The 17,414-nt window shown below is 35.3% G+C and overlaps 2 protein-coding genes across 6 annotated transcripts in view; one reads left to right on the forward strand and one right to left on the reverse strand.

Annotated features, from left to right (window-relative positions):
- Positions 1-298: 298 nt before the first annotated feature.
- TRIM59 (tripartite motif containing 59) lies at positions 299-13,032 on the forward strand. 5 transcript variants are annotated; one of them, XM_060639097.3, is made up of 4 exons: positions 299-561; positions 1,003-1,483; positions 2,440-2,517; positions 9,765-13,032. In XM_060639097.3, the coding sequence occupies exon 4, from the start codon at positions 9,768-9,770 to the stop codon at positions 10,977-10,979; it is 1,212 nt and encodes a 403-aa protein (XP_060495080.1). In that variant the 5' UTR covers positions 299-561; positions 1,003-1,483; positions 2,440-2,517; positions 9,765-9,767; the 3' UTR covers positions 10,980-13,032. The 5 variants fall into 5 exon arrangements, with proteins under 5 accessions (XP_060495080.1, XP_060495081.1, XP_060495083.1 ...); XM_060639098.3 differs by lacking the exon at positions 1,003-1,483; XM_060639100.3 differs by lacking the exon at positions 299-561 and having other exon boundaries at positions 774-1,483; positions 2,440-2,513.
- A 194-nt stretch (positions 13,033-13,226) lies between these two features.
- SMC4 (structural maintenance of chromosomes 4) overlaps positions 13,227-17,414 on the reverse strand; it is a 46,477-nt gene continuing 42,289 nt past the window's right edge. Inside the window, exons 19-24 of the mRNA XM_060639094.3 lie at positions 17,042-17,186; positions 16,597-16,770; positions 15,974-16,156; positions 15,594-15,826; positions 14,882-15,065; positions 13,227-14,405 (exon numbers count right to left, since the gene is read on the reverse strand). Coding sequence (XP_060495077.2) covers positions 14,253-14,405; positions 14,882-15,065; positions 15,594-15,826; positions 15,974-16,156; positions 16,597-16,770; positions 17,042-17,186 — 1,072 coding nt within the window. The 3' untranslated portion in view covers positions 13,227-14,252. The remainder of the gene's footprint in view (positions 14,406-14,881; positions 15,066-15,593; positions 15,827-15,973; positions 16,157-16,596; positions 16,771-17,041; positions 17,187-17,414) is intronic.

A 17,414-nucleotide genomic window follows, 5' to 3' on the forward strand; every position in this document is an offset into this window, starting at 1 on the left:
TAGTACATTTGTTACAAATGATGAATCTACATTGACTCATCATAATCACCCCAAATCCATAGTTAATATTACTGGTTCAGTTCTTTTAAAGAGAATAATTTTTATAGAAGTATAGTGCATTTATTGCTAAGGAACGATATCCATATTATTTTGACAGAAAACTAAAAATCTATCAATGACACCAGTGTTTAGATAGAAAATGTATATGCATAATAAAGCTGAAATGAATATATACCATCATGTAAGGGTGGGAATCTTGGGATACTGGCAGAATCCATACGTCATAAGCAAAACTTTCAGTAACTGGATTGGTGAAGACATCTGAAATTTGGGACTCACGCTATTATCTTGTTTTATGTTATGTTTAATATTTTTCTCTAATTTAATGCATGAGAGCCTAATACCTGAATGTATTGGCAATATACAGTATACCAAGGCTGTTTTATTTGGCAGAGCGGTACATGACTTCTCAGTACAGTTAAAGAGATGGAAGCTGTGATGAGTCTTGAGCTACAGCTGGATAAAGTTTCTCAAGAATAAAGGGAAGAGGACTACTGAACTGTATGTTTTCTGAGTCTAGGGGCTTAAGAAGGTGAAATAGGGTGAAGAGATTGAGTCAGAAATCAGGAATTCTGAGCAACAGTCATCTTTAGTCGATTAATTTCATGAAGTTGGAAAAGGAGGTGGGGGAGACTAGGGAGACGGTCTTTGATGAGTCCTGTAGTCCCACTAGCTGTCACAGAGTAAGTTCTCTTTAAGAAAATTGTAGGTAATCAGAAGACCCCTCCCCTAGGCTCAGCCAGGTACTCAGGGTCCAGGTCCGACTGGAGGGCGGGGGGGACGGAACTTGCGCACCGGTGTGCGTGTCCCCTCAGGGTCGGTGACGTCCCGCTACCGGGAACTTGTGAGGTAACAAAGGGAGACGCTGCGCGTCCAAGTCCAGAATCTGGACGTGCCGGATTGGCTCCAAGTAAAACACAGTCCTATGAAACGTTCTTGTAGAAACTGTCAGCCACCGCCAGGCCCCACCTCTCCCGGAGCCGCGGACATCTCACCGCCCCAAGAGGGAGCCCAGCCCACGACTTTGGCCGCTAGAAGCGCCCGCACGCACTAAAGCACCTCCTACCGCGTGCCTCCAGAGCTTCTGAGAGGCGGGCCCGCGCCTACTGCGCAGGTGCAGGAAGCTGGCCCAGAGTTTGGAGCCAGACCCTCGCAATTACGTCTCTGCCTCCGCAGGCGCTGCGGGCAGTTTACTTTTGAACAGGGGCCCCGCGCTCTTTCCCATTGGCGGATGCTACGCAGTTGAATGTTGCCAGGAGACTGCGCCTGCGCCCTGAGGCTCCGCGAGGCCCCGCCCCATCTGGGCACCTGAAATCCCTCAGGGCGGAGGAGGGCGGGGACGCAGAGCATCTCGGGGACGCTTAGCGTGGAGGCCGTAGAGCTGTTTCTGCCTGTGGAGTACCTCTGTCTCTTCCTCCCCGGGGTGAGTCTAAGGAGCGTGCCTTTGGGTCCGAGAATGCGACTTTGGGTCTCTGTTCTTTCCCTGTAGCACAGGCTGGTATACTGGGTGTATTTGGAGGAGAGTCCAGGGGCTTGCTGATGGAGATGGTGGGCATGAGTACTGCATTTATTCTCTCTTGTCCCAGGTGGGGAGTTTGGGGAATCTTGTGTTCCTCCCTCCGCTGTGGACTGCATTTCTCTGTGAGGGAGCAGCCCTTTGTGGTGGAGGGTGAGAAGAGCGGCACTCCACAGAACTGGTCTGCCTTGCGTGGTTGGGGGGCGAAGGGCGCCGGGGCCGTGGAAGTGCATTAGGAGGGAGGCTCGGGAGGATTTGTCGTTAACCTTCGAGAAAGAGAAGGCTGTTATTTTGAGGCCCTTGGTTGTGAGAGGTTCTCCTGAGACTTAACAGAGTGGGTGTAATTATGCCCATTTTACAAGTGTGAAACCTCAGTTCTGAGAGGCATTGGGAAAAACTGACCCAGGGTCCCACAACATTTAAATGGCAGAACTGAGAGATGTACGGACGTAATAATGATGGGATACCCTAAATCAGAGTTTATTATTTTAAGCTGGCAAGATCTTTCCGTCCATGGATGTTTCTTGTCTTCAAGTTAACTTTAAGCAGTCTAAAATGAGCGTGAATGTTTGCTCCGTCATCACCATTGTTGGCTAACATTTTCAAGAGCTCGTAAGATACTTGACGTTACAAAAACAGGTCCTTTGTGACAATTTATTTGGTCACAGAATTGTTGGGCTTTTCAAGGTACAGGTGATACCTCTCCACCAACTGTTGATATTTGTCACTATTTTTGTAAAAACACAATGAGGCGTAGAGGAGATAAACATCAGAGTGAAATAACCATTCCTATGATGTCATATTTAATACATTTTTTGAGAATGTAAATTGAAAACATTCAGATAAAATTATTTTAATTTTAGAATACGAATAAAAGAATCTGAAAAAGTTGGAGAAGATAAAGTATATTCAGTCGCTAAGCCAGAAGATCAACAAAGTAGGTAAGCTCTGAACCAGTAAGTGAATACAAAATAAATTTTCAGTAAATTTTTACTAAGTGTATGATTTCAAGTGTAAGTTGAGATTCTTTAATTTTTTTAAAAAAGACGTGTTGTATAAAATTCAAGCCGTCTAGGAGGAGCATAAAATGAAAAGTAAACAACTCCTTCATTTGACTTATAATTTGAAGTTAGTCACTTTTGTATACTCTTTCAGAAATTTTACAAGGATTTGTGTACATCTAAACACAAATGGTATCATCTTATACATACAGATCTGCAGGTTGCATTTATTGTTACCTGGACACCATTTTACTATCCATTTACATACTGGTTTGCATTTTTTTGATGATTATATAGCTATCCTTTGAAGTAAGGTACCATAATTTACCTAGTCTGGCAAGGTGAAATTTTGATTTTAGGTAATATTAAACATTGCCTTTCAGCAGACATATTGCTGGATGTTTTCCACCAAATAGATTTTCACTGTGAAAAGTATTATGGAATAAGCAATGAAAACCTTAATTTCTCATTTCAGTTCCTGGTTAAATTGCATATATATATATATATATATATATCTATATATATATATAATTTTTTTTTAGGTTGGGGAAATAGGTTAATGTGAAAATACAAGAACAGTGCAAATGGGCAGAGTTAAAGTCCTGTCTGACCATAGGATGTTTTTTTTTTTTTTAATTTGAAAGTGTTATGGGAATCCTTCATTATTTTTGTATGTTTATGTGTATAAAAGTATTTTTAAAATCTTGCCCTATGTATATAGATGGCACAATTGTAGTATTTCTAAAGTAATCTTTTTTTTTTTTTTTTTTTAAAGCATTTATTTATTTTTTAGTTTGGAGAGAGAATGCAAACTGGGGAGAGGGGCAGAGAGAGAATCTTAAGCAGGCTGCACGTTTAGCACCGAGCCCAATGTGGGGCTTGATCCCACAACGCTGGGATCATGACATGAGCTGAAATCAAGAGTCGGATGCTGAACCAACTGAGCCACCTAGGCACCTCTAAAGTAATCTTAAATTGCATTACATATGCGTAGTATCAGGGCCAAAATATGTGAGACCCAATCAAAATTTTTCCAGACTTATAGCTGACTCACACTGTAAGTTCTAGAGCAAGTCACTTAACTCTATAATGTGGTAAACATAATTTCTCTTCAGAGGTTGTAAAATGTAATGGATGTTTTATTACTGTTCATGTGTAGAGATGAAAGGCATTATTAGTGAATTAAAACTTAAAAAGTAGTTTACACACTAAACTGTTAATAGAATGGAAAATATTTTTTTTTTTTGTATTGCTTAATTTCTCCATAATCTATTATGTGTACTGACCATCCATAATATGCTAGTTGGACATTGTGGAGGCTCCATAGGAAATCAGCTTTCTGGAGAAAGACTGCATAAAAAGTTTAGAAATTCAGAAGTGTGTTTATCTTTGACACTGAAACACAAATTTGTGAAATGACTTTTAAGTAGATGATTTAGCCTCAAATTTTTTTCTGAAAAAGATTTATTATATTTATTTCTTGGTGACTTTAAAAAGGGAAGCAGGAAATCTGGAAATAAGTTATTAGTGTTTTGGGGGTTTTAGTACTCACTGGAGGAAAACATTTTACATGGGTTACTTTTATTTTACTTCTTTGCTTTCTAAAAGTGTAAAATAATATAAATAGATTCTACAATTAATTTTGCAGAGGAAAGACTAGATAATAGGCAAAAACTTGAAGGTTTTTATTGTGTTGAAAATATGCATAAAATTTACCATTATAACCATTTTTAAGTATACAGTTTAGTGGCATTCAGTACATTCACATTTTTGTTCAACTTGTCACGATCCATTGGCATCAAACTTCTTCCATCTTCCCAAACTGGAACTAAACAATAACTCTCCATCTTGTCTCCCTCTAGCACTATTTCACTTTCTATCTTTGTGAATTGTTTACTATCGTCTATTATGTGTATTTTCCACATCCTTTATGATCATACAGTTTTTCTCCTTTGACTTAATAATTTCCTTTTTATTAAATTAATTTTACATTTCTGGGAAGAACCTCATTTTGGTCATTGTTCTGTATTCTTTTAATGTACTCTGGATTTGTTTTTGCTAATACTGTGTTCGGGATTTTAGGACAGTATCCATTTTTGAAATTAGTTGATTTTTAGTTTGTGTTTGTTAGGTTTTGGAGTCTTGTTATATTATCTATCTTCAGAACAAATGGCAAACTTTTTTTTTTCTTTGTTTAGTTTGAGAGAGATGGTGGGGCGGGAGGCAGAGAGAGAGAATCCGAAGCAGGCTCAAGTAGTGGGGTCTTGATTCTACAAACCATGAGATCATGACCGAAGCCAACCAAGAGTCAGGTGCTCAGTTGACTTAGCCACATAGGTGCCCCATGTAATTCAGTCACTTTTCCCAAAATTTAGTTTTGTCATTACCTTTATGTTCAGATGAGAAGTCTGTCAGTTCCATTTCTCAAAGACCTTCCTTTTGGATCTGTCATCTTCTTCCAGATGACTTGTTCCCTATACTTGCTGCACAGTTGTCCTGGATTTAATTTCACCATTAACGGAGTGAGAATTCTTGCTTTTCTTATTTCCCTGAGGTAGCTTCTTTAGAAAGGGTGGATGAGTGTTCATTTTTAGGCCTCTCATGTCAACTGTCTTCAGTCTACCCTCAAAATTTATTCTTCTGGGTATAGAATTTTAGGTTGGAAGCCATTTTTTCCTGAGAACTTTGAGGCCATTCCTTCACTGCCTTCTAGTTTCCAGTGTTGTATCATACATACAGCATAGCTAAATCTAAGATACTCATCCTAGAAAATATACATAGGTGAAGTTTTTTTCTCCTCTCCACCCTCCCCAAAAGTCTGGGCTGGATATGGAAAACTTCTAGTGCATGAAATGCTGTACTAGTTTTTGGAAGAATTAGCTTCTAAGCATGATAACCACCCATATCTTCTGTTTCTCAGGCAATAACCAGTTATTTTACAGAGTTATTTTCAGCAAGGCTTGCTTCTGTTAACCAGTTCTGACTTGTCATAAATTTATTGCCTAAAACCCGTTTTTAATAACTCAGCAAGAGGGTAGTCTTCCAAATTCCAAGAGTGGAATTTGGTTTATGTATCTTCAAGTTATCCACAAATTTCTAATTATATGAAAGTTAACTTTTGAGACCATATTTGCTTTCTATGTGAACTCAAGAGCTGACATTTTCTTTCAATAATGTTGTGAATATCTTCATTCTAAACAAAGTTGAGCTTTTGGGGTCCCCAGATGGGTTCTCAGGGAAAATGTTTTCTAGCTTTTGACAAATAGGGGACTTTGGAGGCAAGGGTTAGATTCTGTTTTAGGCCTAATTTTGGTACTTAAAACATTAAATAATATTAAATCTAAATTGAATATGTGTCTACTGCTCAAATGTTATTTTTTCCCTGCAAAGTGCTGTTTTGTTTATTCCTTCATTATGAATTCTGACATCACTAAAGTCCTCTGAGAACAGGTTTGTTTTTCATGGATGGTTTTTGTGTGATTAGAGCTGTCATGAAGGCTTCCCAACATGCATTCATTTGCATTTACCTGCAGTGAATGTCATCTTCTGTACTGTTGCCCAGTTACTTTAGTTTCCTGGAATGCTTCACAGTTTAAGCTTACTATCTATGTGACACATCTTGGCCCATTAGGGTTCTGAATATTGTCAATCTGAATGGAGTATTTTTTGATAGACTTGTAGACTCTCCTATTATAGCTCTTCCTAAACAAAACAGAGATTTTGCTATTTAAAAAACAAAACTAAGATCTGACATTTCATTAACATTGCTGTCTTAAGAGGGAGTATTTATTCAACCAATATTGAGTGAATACCTACTATGTGTCAGGTTCTGTGTTTAGACATAATTCCTGCCCTTATTGCAGGCTTACATCTTAATATATAGGCAAATGTTACAAAATTCTCTTAACTGGAGTTTATTTAAGTGCTATAAATTGGCAGTACAGCATTCAGTGAGATTAATACGGGATCTAATTTGGGGAGGAGGCTGGGCCCAATGAGACTTGAATGAGTTTGATTTCCAAAATGATGAAAGAGCATAGAGCCAAAAAATCTAAAGAGGTTTTTAATAATTAAAAGTACAGAATTATTTGTAGATGTCTTCTTAAACTTTTAAAAGTTAGTTTTGTAGAGGATGATTTGGTGTAACCTTTATATTTTACATGAATGGGACTTGGATTTTTTTGTTTTGCTCTTTAAGGTTCTCTAAATGGTGGTGTAACTTGATCTTTCTCTATCAGGGCTAAGTAGGTCCTGAAGATTGTGACTTGCATTTGAAAACAGGTACAAACTAAGACTTTAAGAGGAGGTAGGGTGCAAAATTTCAGGCTTCTGTTGTTGGAAATGTCAAAAATATCTTGCCAAGAGGTTACCACTGCTGGGTTTCTTTCACTAAGGAAAGAGGACTGAGGATGTTCTTTACCACTAACACTCTACTGGTCAGTAATTCATAGTTAACCCCAATCAATACTTCATCTTGAAAACTGATTTTTATTGGAAGGACTGAGGGTTCAAGCCCTGAATCGGGCTTTGTGCTGACAGCTCAGAACCTGGAGCCTGCTTCAGATTCTGTCTCCTTCTCTCTCTGCCCATCCCCCACATGCACTGTCTCTCTCCAAAATAAATAAACATTAAAAAAATTTTTTTTCCCCTTCCAAATATTCAAATTACTACTTTGGAATATTACACTATGCTGATTCTGGGCTTTAAGCATACTAATATTTCAATCCAAGAAGCTAGGAAATTTATAGTAGCAGTAATTAGAGAAATTATTAATACTTTTTTTTTTAGAAACTGTTGTTGAGCCAACTGGGAATATGAATTCTCTTGAATTAAAGACTATAATTTTGCTAATGCCAATTTGTTATTTAGGTGAAATGTTTAATCTTGCTTGTATTTGCATCATTAAAAAAAATCCTAACCTTTAAGTATAATTGATGCATATTACATTAGTTTCAGGTATACAATACAGTGTTTCAACAACTCTATATATTATGCTATGCTCACACAAGTGCAGCTACCATGCAGTGAGTGTATTCCTGATGCTGTATCTTTCATCTTTGTGACTTATCCTACAACTGTAAGGCTCCTAACCTTCTAAGCCCCTTCACCCATTTCACCATCCCACCCACCCCTGCCCTGCAACCACCAGTTCTCTGTATTTGTGAGTCTGTTTTGGTGTTTTTGTTTGCTTATTTGTTTTTTTGGATTTCCACATGTAAGTGAAATCACATGGTATTTAGTCTTATTTCACTTAGCATAATACCTTCTAGGTCCATCCATGTGGTTTGCTGCAGATGGCCAGATCTGATTTTTTTATGGCTGATTGTTATTCCATTGTGTATCTATATGTATTATACACATACATATATAAATACATGTATCTATATGTACATATGTACATACCCACCAGATCTTATCCATTCACTTATTGATAGACACTTGTGTTACTTCCATATCTTGTCTATTGCAAATAATGCTGCAGTGAACATGAAGTATATATATCTTTTTGAATTAGTGTTTTTATTTTCTTTGGATAAATACCTAGTAGTGGAATTACTGGGTTGTATTGGATTTCAGTTCTTAGTGTTTTGAGGAACCTCCATTCTGGTTTCCAGTGATTGCACCAGTTTACACTCCACCAACAATGGAGGATTTCTTTTTCCACATCCTCAACACTTATTTCTTGTCTGATACTAGCCATTCTGACAAACTTAAGGTCTCATGGTTTTTGAGGTGCGTTTCCCTGATGAGCAGTGATGTTGAACATTGTGTCGTGTCTGTTGGCCATCTGGATGTCTTTGGAAAACTGTTAATTCAGATCCTCTGCCCATTTTTTAATTGCATTGTTTTTTGGTGTTGGGTTAAAGAAGTTCCTGATATATTTTGGATATTAACCTCTTATCAGGTATCATTTGCAAATGTCTTCTTCCATTGCCTTTTCATTTGCTGGGCAGACTTTTTATTTTGGTGTAGTTGTAATTTATTTGTTTTGGTTTCTCTTGAGACCTATCGAGTAAAACGTTGCCAAGCCTGATGTCCCAGAGACTATTTTCTGTTTTCTTTAAGGGAGTTTTCAGGTTTTATGTTTAGGTCTTTAATCCACTTTATTTTTGTATATGGTGTAAAGAAAGTGGTGGTTTCATTCTTTTGCACATAGCTGTTCAGTTTTCCTAATATAATTAAAGAGATGATCTTTTCCTTATCGTATGTACTTGTCTCCTTTGTCCATAGATTGCCCATGTCAGTGTCCTTTGTGTCTGGTTTTATACTAGTATCATACTGATTACTACAGCTTTGTAGTTGTTTGAAATCTGGGATTGCAGATTATTTTGGCACTCAGGGACCTTTGTGGTTCCATACAAGTTTTAGGCTTGTTCTAGTTCTGTGAAAAGTACTGTTGGTATTTTGATAGAGATTACATTGAAGCTATAGATTGATTTAGGTAGTATAGACATTTTAACAATATTCTTCCCATCCAGGAGTATGGCATGTTTTTCAATTTATGTCATCTTCAGTTTCTTCAATTGGTGTTGAATAGTTTTCAGAGTACAGGTCTTTTACCTCCTTGGCTTATTCCTAGGTATTTTATTCTGGTAAATGTGGGTGTTAATTTCTTTCTACTACTTTGTTAATAAACGTATAGAAATACAACATTAATTTTGTATCCTGCAACTTTACTGAATCTTCATTTATTCTAACAGTTTGGGGGAGTCTTTAGGGTTTTCTATATAAAGTAGTGTGTCATTTTAACTTTTTTTACCAATATGGATGCTTTTTATTCCTGTCTGCTGTGGCTAGGACTTCCAGTTATTTGTGCAGTTTTGATTTTAGCACTTAGAATGTAAAAAGTTGCACAGATTATCATTAAGTAGACTTCAGTAGAAGACTGCATTTTACTTTTGCATAGCAGCAAACTTAAATAACTTTAATTGAAGAATTATAAATTAGAATTGTTTAGCATGTTTTTTTGTCCCAAGGTGAGTAAATTTTTAAAAATGATCAGTCTGTTACATATTAGGAGTTGTATTACTCAGAAGGCTGCATTTAAAAAATCTTAAACATCTTATTGTCTTTTAAATGACAAGCACAATATATTAATAGTTTTGAGGTTAACACCTGAAACTTTACATAGTATGTACAGGTATCTTTGTTGTAAGTAGGCTTAAAGTATTTTTTTCTCTTGACAGGAAATGCACAATTTTGAGGACGAGTTAACATGTCCCATTTGTTACAGTATTTTTGAAGATCCTCGTGTACTACCATGCTCTCATACGTTTTGTAGAAATTGCTTGGAAAATGTTCTTCAAGCATCTGGGAACTTTTATATATGGAGACCTTTACGAATTCCACTCAAGTGCCCCAATTGCAGAAGTATTATTGAAATTGCTCCAAGTGGTATTGAATCTTTACCTGTTAATTTTGCATTAAGGGCTATAATTGAAAAGTACCAGCAAGAAGACCATCCAGATATCGTTACCTGTCCTGAACATTACAGACAACCATTAAATGTTTACTGTCTCCTAGATAAAAAATTAGTTTGTGGTCATTGCCTTACCATAGGTCAACATCATGGTCATCCCATAGATGATCTTCAGAGTGCCTATCTGAAAGAAAAGGATACACCTCAAAAACTGCTTGAACAGTTAACTGACACACACTGGACAGATCTTACTCGTCTTATTGAAAAGCTGGAAGAACAGAAATCTCATTCAGAGAAGATGGTCCAAAGTGATAAGGAAGTTGTTCTCCAGTATTTTAAGGAGCTTAGTGATACATTAGAACAGAAAAAAAAAACCTTCCTAGCTGCTCTTGGTAATGTTAGCAATCTGATTAATCAAGAATACACTCCACAAATTGAAAGAATGAAAGAAATAAGAGAGCAGCAGCTTGAATTAATGACACTGACAACATCTTTACAGGAAGAGTCTCCACTGAAATTTCTTGAAAAAGTTGATGATATCCGCCAACATGTACAGATTTTGAAACAAAGACCACTTCCTGAGGTTTACCCTGTTGAAATTTATCCTCGAGTAAGCCAAATATTGAAAGAAGATTGGAGCAGAACAGAAATTGGACAAATTAAGAAACTTCTCATTCCTGAAATGAAAATTTCTTCAAAGAGGATGCCATGTTCCTGGCCTGATAAGGATGAAAAAGAAGTCGAATTTTTTAAGATTTTAAACATCGTTATAGTTACATTAATTTCAGTAATACTGATGTTGATCCTTTTTTTTAACCAACACATAATCACCTTTTTAAATGAAATCACTTCAATATGTTTTTCTGAAGTCTCTCTATCTGTTTACCAAAGTTTATCTAACAATTTGCATGATTTAAAGAATATGCTATGTCACACTTTATATTTACTGAAGGAATGCATGTGGAAAATATTTTCTCATTGAAAATTCAAATCTGAATTGCTTAAATAGGCTTATTCTGTACAGCAGAGACCAACAATTGCTAAAGGGAGAAATAGGGTAGCATGGATAAATAGCAAACTAAATTATCAGAGTTGCAAATACAAATACATAGAAATGTTAAACCATCCATGTGTCTTAGATGGAAATATGTCAGAAATGACACAGAATGTGTCTAAACTAGAATATCTAGTAACTACTTAATACATTATCCTATTTTATTTTGCTTGACGCTGACTTTATCGCTGTGACATTGAAATATTTCTGTACCAGTCCTGTCTTTTATCATTATTCTTTTACATCACATGCTGCAGTGGTTGGTTAGTGTTGCAGTTCTTTATGTATACATAGCTTTTAGGTTAAAAGATGGCAAAATCCCTCAAGTGCATATATACCTTTATTTTGATGTGGCCCCGGAGCCTTTGGGCAAAACCAGGAGGGTGAGTAGAGGTTTAAATTCAAGCAGCAGTCTAAAAGTGGTAAGGGATTGCTTACATTAAGGTTATTTCTGATCAAACATACATGATACATTAATGTATTTTAGATAAACATTGCATTAAATCTATCAACATTCATTCCTAACAAACTGCTGATTTTGGAAATGTGTTAGGGAACAGTGACCTTGCAAATAATGGTCTTTATGGTTTGTGTAAATTTGACTTTTGGTTAGTGCTTTAGTTAGTCTTACCAATTTTTGGATAAAAGCTCTAAAAACATGTTGTTAGAATAGTATATTGTTGATATATTCCATCCTCATTAGAGTTAGGTGGCATCATGTTAACTATATTCGTTTTAAAAATGGTCTTAAGTTTTCTGCGATTTGCTTATGTGAATATCAAAGTACCAATAATTTAATCTTTTCTTGAATTTTGCTTAAATGGGAGTCTGTGTAGTTATTAAGTCAAATTCCTTTAATTAGTTCCCTGGAATCGTGCTTGTGGTAGGACTTTTGGCTCTTTTGTCCATGGAACTGTAAATATAAGGTTATTTGCTTTCCAGAAATCCTAAATCAGCTGTTGCTCTTGGATCCATTCCCTAGGAGTCCTACCTAGCTCAGACTTTCAGGTCATATTAGGGAATGCTCCTGGTCCTAGGTTACATATAAAATGTCATGAATTAATATGACTATAGTTCTAAATTACTCCTGTTTATTTTTTTTTAAGTTTTGAGAGAGAACATGAGCAGGCTCCAGGCTCTCAGCTATCAGCATAGGGCTTGACGTATGGCTCGAATTCCCTAGCTGTGAAATCACAACCTGAGCTGAAGTCGGATGCTCAACTGAACCATTCAGGTGCCCCTACTGAGAAGTCTTAACACAAAAATGGCTGGCTGTATTAAATTTATGATTAGAATTATCTAGCACAATAGTCATGTGGGCAAAGAACATTTGCAGGGTATTAATGGAAGTGGAGGGGAGAGAGATTGAAGTATTGAAATATACAACATAGTAACTTTACGCTGAAGTTGCATTAAATTTTAGTCACAACACAAATGCCATGTATTTTTTGAGTACATGTATTAATTAGTAAGCACTGATATTTGTTAGCTATTATGGGTCAAGCACTTACTGAAGTAGGTATTCTACTTTTTATAGATAAGGAAACAGACCCCAAAGTAATTTGTCCAAGGCCATACAGCCAGCATATGGGAGAACCCATGTATTATTTTGATAATTATTTTGAAAGTCCTGCTGTCATGGTATCAAAACTTTAAGCCAGTTTTTTTTTTTAATTAAGGCTTCTAATTTATATCTAAGAATCATTTATAACTAAAAATTGAAGCATATACCTATGAACATTTTAGGTTTGACAAACATTTTGTAACTTGCCAGTTCTTAGTAGACAAAACTATTTACAAATTTTATGTAGTATGCATGAACATAGTCCCGAATACAAATAACTGATTCTTACACATGCTGCCTCTGTTTTGTAATTTTTACCAGGAGTATGAAATTATAAAATTTAAAGTATATAATCTTGATATATTTCTAAGTTTTATGTATAACAAAATATTTTAATAAACTTATTTTGCTACTTTACTTGCACTGAGTGTCACAATAAGGTGCTCAAATTCAGGAGTGGTATCTTTGGAATTCATATAGGTTATGGGAATTAACTCTACATGTAGTAAGAGTTAAATTCCATTTACCACTACTCTCACCCACTGAAAAAGCATGATTATAGTTTTACTTTTCCCTTCTATATAATCTTGATTTAAAACAAATGACCATACTGGAGTTTCAGATTTTACTTTATTTAAGTACATGCTAATGTATTTACATATTTAATGACCGTTATGATACAAACCATCTTTGTTGGATCTTTTTAGTACCTAAACAATCATTGAATAGAGAGCTTTTAGTTTTAATTCCTTAGGATCAATATCTAGAAATCAAATAGGGCAAAGACTTTTTAATCAATACCAAAAAATTCCTCTTGAAAACCAAGTGGTTGCCAACTTTCAGTAGCACTATAACACTGAGCTAATGCAGTGTAGAAAATTAAAGCGGGGGAAAAAAAACCCTGGTAATTGGATAGACAAACAGCATATAATTTCCATTTATACTAAGGAAGCTGTTAACCCCTACATATTTTTATGAGGCAAAGATAGTGGGTATTCATTCCTTTTCAACTGATGAGTTATCTCAGATACTGTCTCAGTTTGCTGGTTCTCTTGGAAGTTTTAAACACAAGTTTTAGAAAAGCACATAAAATATTTCTCATCATGCAGAATTCACAACGGTTTAAAAAAACAAAACATTCCCAGTGTTTGGGTTGTAGATACAATGATTGTCTAAATTAGTAAATTAAATAGAATACCTTAAGAATTTATTCAATTAAGTAGCTGGTAGGCTTTTCCCGTGTAGGTCAAAGATGCATGATGGTATGCTTGCTGCCTCTTGGTTAACATGCTCTAGTTCAGAACTTTATTGCTCATCAATGAACTTCCTTTTAATTTTAACTTTGCTGGCAACAACTTGGGACTAAGGACAAATCACCTCACCCTGCAGGCATCTTACTTTTCTCCATAGCCTGCTGCTGTTTACCAAACTGTCAGATTCTTACAGCCTAAGAAGCAGGTACAGAGAATATTTTATTAGACTTATAACATGTCTCCTAATAGCATAAAAACCAGTTACATGATCCAGTTTAGGAGTATGTACTTCATATTATAATCCTTTACAAAGAGAAAATCTCAATAATACAATAGGCTGAATCTATGTGAATTCAGTTTGAGGAATCCTGGATATAAACAAGTTCAACAAAGTCCTTTAGATGCGATTTGTTTTGGGTTTACTGCAACACTTTTTGTTATGTTGTATGTCTTGTAAATTCCAATAAGTCTGTCTGAGATCTCAAACATATTATTTCGAAGAGAAATTATTATGAACTGGGCATTTTTTGTTTGTTCCTAAAGAGGAAAAAAAAAAAATAGGTTAGAAGTGTTCAGTAATAACAAGTATTCCTGTAATCAACATCTAAATTTGACTTCCCTGAAATGGTTTTTTTTGCAATTCAACATTACTTTGATAATTAACATGAACATGAATGATGGCATGGATAATTCATGACACAGTAGATAAGAGAAGCATTTGGGTATTTTTGGAAGCATGGTTGCCAGAAGTCTTCTAGTGGAGATAATATCTAGGCAGAAGATCAGAGATTCTAGTTGTGTTTTTTGCTACTTTACATTATCAATTTATATTTTACTTGTCCAAAAAGGAAGTACTTGGTTCAAATAAAGGACCTGGTCTCTGATATCATAGGACATGGAATTAAAGTACAGGGGAAAAGCTCAAAAGTAAGAAATAAGTCAATGAATTCCATGTGTATTGTTAGGGAACCTAATAAAATTCTCAGAACAAAAACCTCTAAATGATTACTTACATATATATAAAATGCAACAATGGACACATTTTTAAAATCCAGGGCTGCATCAATTTCGTCCATGAAGTACAGGGGAGTGGGTTTGTAGTGGTGAAGAGCAAATACTAAAGCCAATGAACTAAGTGTTTTCTCTCCTCCTGAAAGATTGAAGATCTTCTTCCAACTTTTCTTAGGTGGTCGAACACTGAATTAAGAAAATCTCTTATTAGTCAAATTACTTGCACAGGTAACGACTTCATGGTCGGTTTTCCATAAATGGCTTCTACCACCTTCCTCGGGGATCTCTAATTTGCTTTTCACAAATCTAAACTTTTTGGGGTTATTTTATAAAAATGTTATTGGAGGATGAATACACAGGAACACCTACCAAAATCTTAAGATTTAAATAGCAAGTCAGTAAATATTTCTTGCTATTCTTCCATTTCCAGCACATATGTTTTTGCTTTGCAATTTTAAAATCTTGATGTTAAGTTGAAATGGCTCAAAAATTAAAAGATGAACTAGACAAATATTGTGTAAAATTAAATATTTGCCGCTTGCCCAAGATTTATGCTAACAAACTGCCCGTATGTAAATGAATTAGTATTTATCATCAAATAAAACACTCAAGCTGTAGCTCTAACCTTCACATCCCACCCCTAAAATATAGAGTCTGGAGAATATGTAGAGATATGTTAACAAGAGGATCCAAAACTCAGTACTAATTACAAACCTGAACATGATTCCTTCAGAGAAAGGATCCAAGCTGTCTACAAGCTCCAGTTCAGCATCACCTCCCAAAGTAAGCATTTGGTAATTTTCCTTTAATTTATTTGTTATTATATAAAAACCTGCCATGAATTCATTAAGCCTTTGTTTCCGAAGATCTTCATATGCCTGTCTAAAATGATCTCTTTCACAAGTAATTTTGTCCAATTCTGCTACCCGCTGTAAATATAATTCTTCCTATGAAAAAAATATCATGAGAAAAATACCTATTCAGTTATTCATTTGAGATGAGAGCTAATGCTGCTAATTATATAAAATTAAAGTTGACAATTTAGGCTAAGGACTAAAAAGAATCTGACTAAATCATTAACAGTTTATTCATACCTTCTTTTTATACTCTGCAATGGCACCAAGGTTTGGTTTCATTTCATGACACTGGGCTTCTAAAAGTGCAATTTGATTTGTTATAGAATCTGGATTCTTGATTGCTTCAAGATCCTGTGGGCTCAGAACTGCAATTTCTTCAAGAGGATTATCTTCTATGGGATGCAATGATATTCTTGAAATCTAAAAGTTCAGTGTAGATGAGCATTAGGGATGTCACAGAACTGTAATTTATTGTTTAAAAAAATTATATCAACATGACAAATTACCTATCTACTAAAACAATATATTCTAAGGAATTGTGGCTAATTTCTGTAGCAATTATTTTTCAAAAGACTCCAAGAAAAATATTTCTAGTGTTCCGAAGTGTTCATGAAGTCTTCTGTTAAACCTCTGAATCAGCCTTGGGGTGAAGATGGTGAGTAATGTACCCATTATTCAGATTTTTCTGTATATAACAATTACCATATGTTACTATGTTCTCTATAAATCTAGTGATTTTCTCTCGGAATTAAGAATCATAACATCTCAAAAGTACACACACACAAAACGGAAACAAAAAACAGCTCTTTTTCATAAAGGATATTTTAAAGTTATATTTAACTAAATGATAACAATCTTACCTCTTTTTGCCAGTATTTTATTTTAGAATTATGTTCAGCAATGTGACCATCTATTTGTTCAAGTTTCAACTTAATACTAAGTGCATCTTTTTGAAGTGCATGTTCATTTTCTTGAATTATTTTTAGTTCTTGAAGTAGATTACGATGTTCTTTCTGGATCTCTGGTAAGGATTCCTAGAAACCAAGAAGAACTACTATAGGTAGGACCCTCCCAAATGGAAAGAACAGGTATTTTCACATTAGAGATGAAGTTTGCAATCTCTTCCTATATCCCATGCATTTTACAGTTTATTTACAGAAAAGTTACAATACAGTACTCATTTTTATTGTACAATACAGCTATAAAAGTTTTGACCTATTGTGTGCTTACTGTGTAAGCTGATGTCACATATCCCAACCCTTTAAATTGCTTCAAATACCATTCACTCCTGTCTTCAAATCTTACCTCTGCAGCATTTGTATTTTTCACAACCTCTGCTGCTTTGTCCTCAAGACTTTTTAGTTCTGCTGTTAAATCATCTACTTCTTTCTCAGTATCTTTTATTTCTTTCTCTGTGCGAAAGACGGAGTCTTGTGCTTTTTTAAGATTTCTAAACAAGCAAAATGATGTATTAAAGATGTAGTAACGTGTGATTTATCTTGCTTCTGACAACTTACCAACAAACGCCATGATATTAATGATATTAATTCTATCACAGATGTTAAAATTAATGATTTACTAAAACCATCCTTGGTTTTTATGTTATACATAACACTTCTGAGATGTTGTATATTAACCTCTCAGTATAAGGTGATGAAACTTAGATCATGAAGCAAAG

This window comes from Panthera onca, chromosome C2, assembly GCF_046562875.1.
Source record: "Panthera onca isolate mPanOnc1 chromosome C2, mPanOnc1 haplotype 2, whole genome shotgun sequence".
NCBI lineage: Eukaryota > Metazoa > Chordata > Mammalia > Carnivora > Felidae > Panthera > Panthera onca.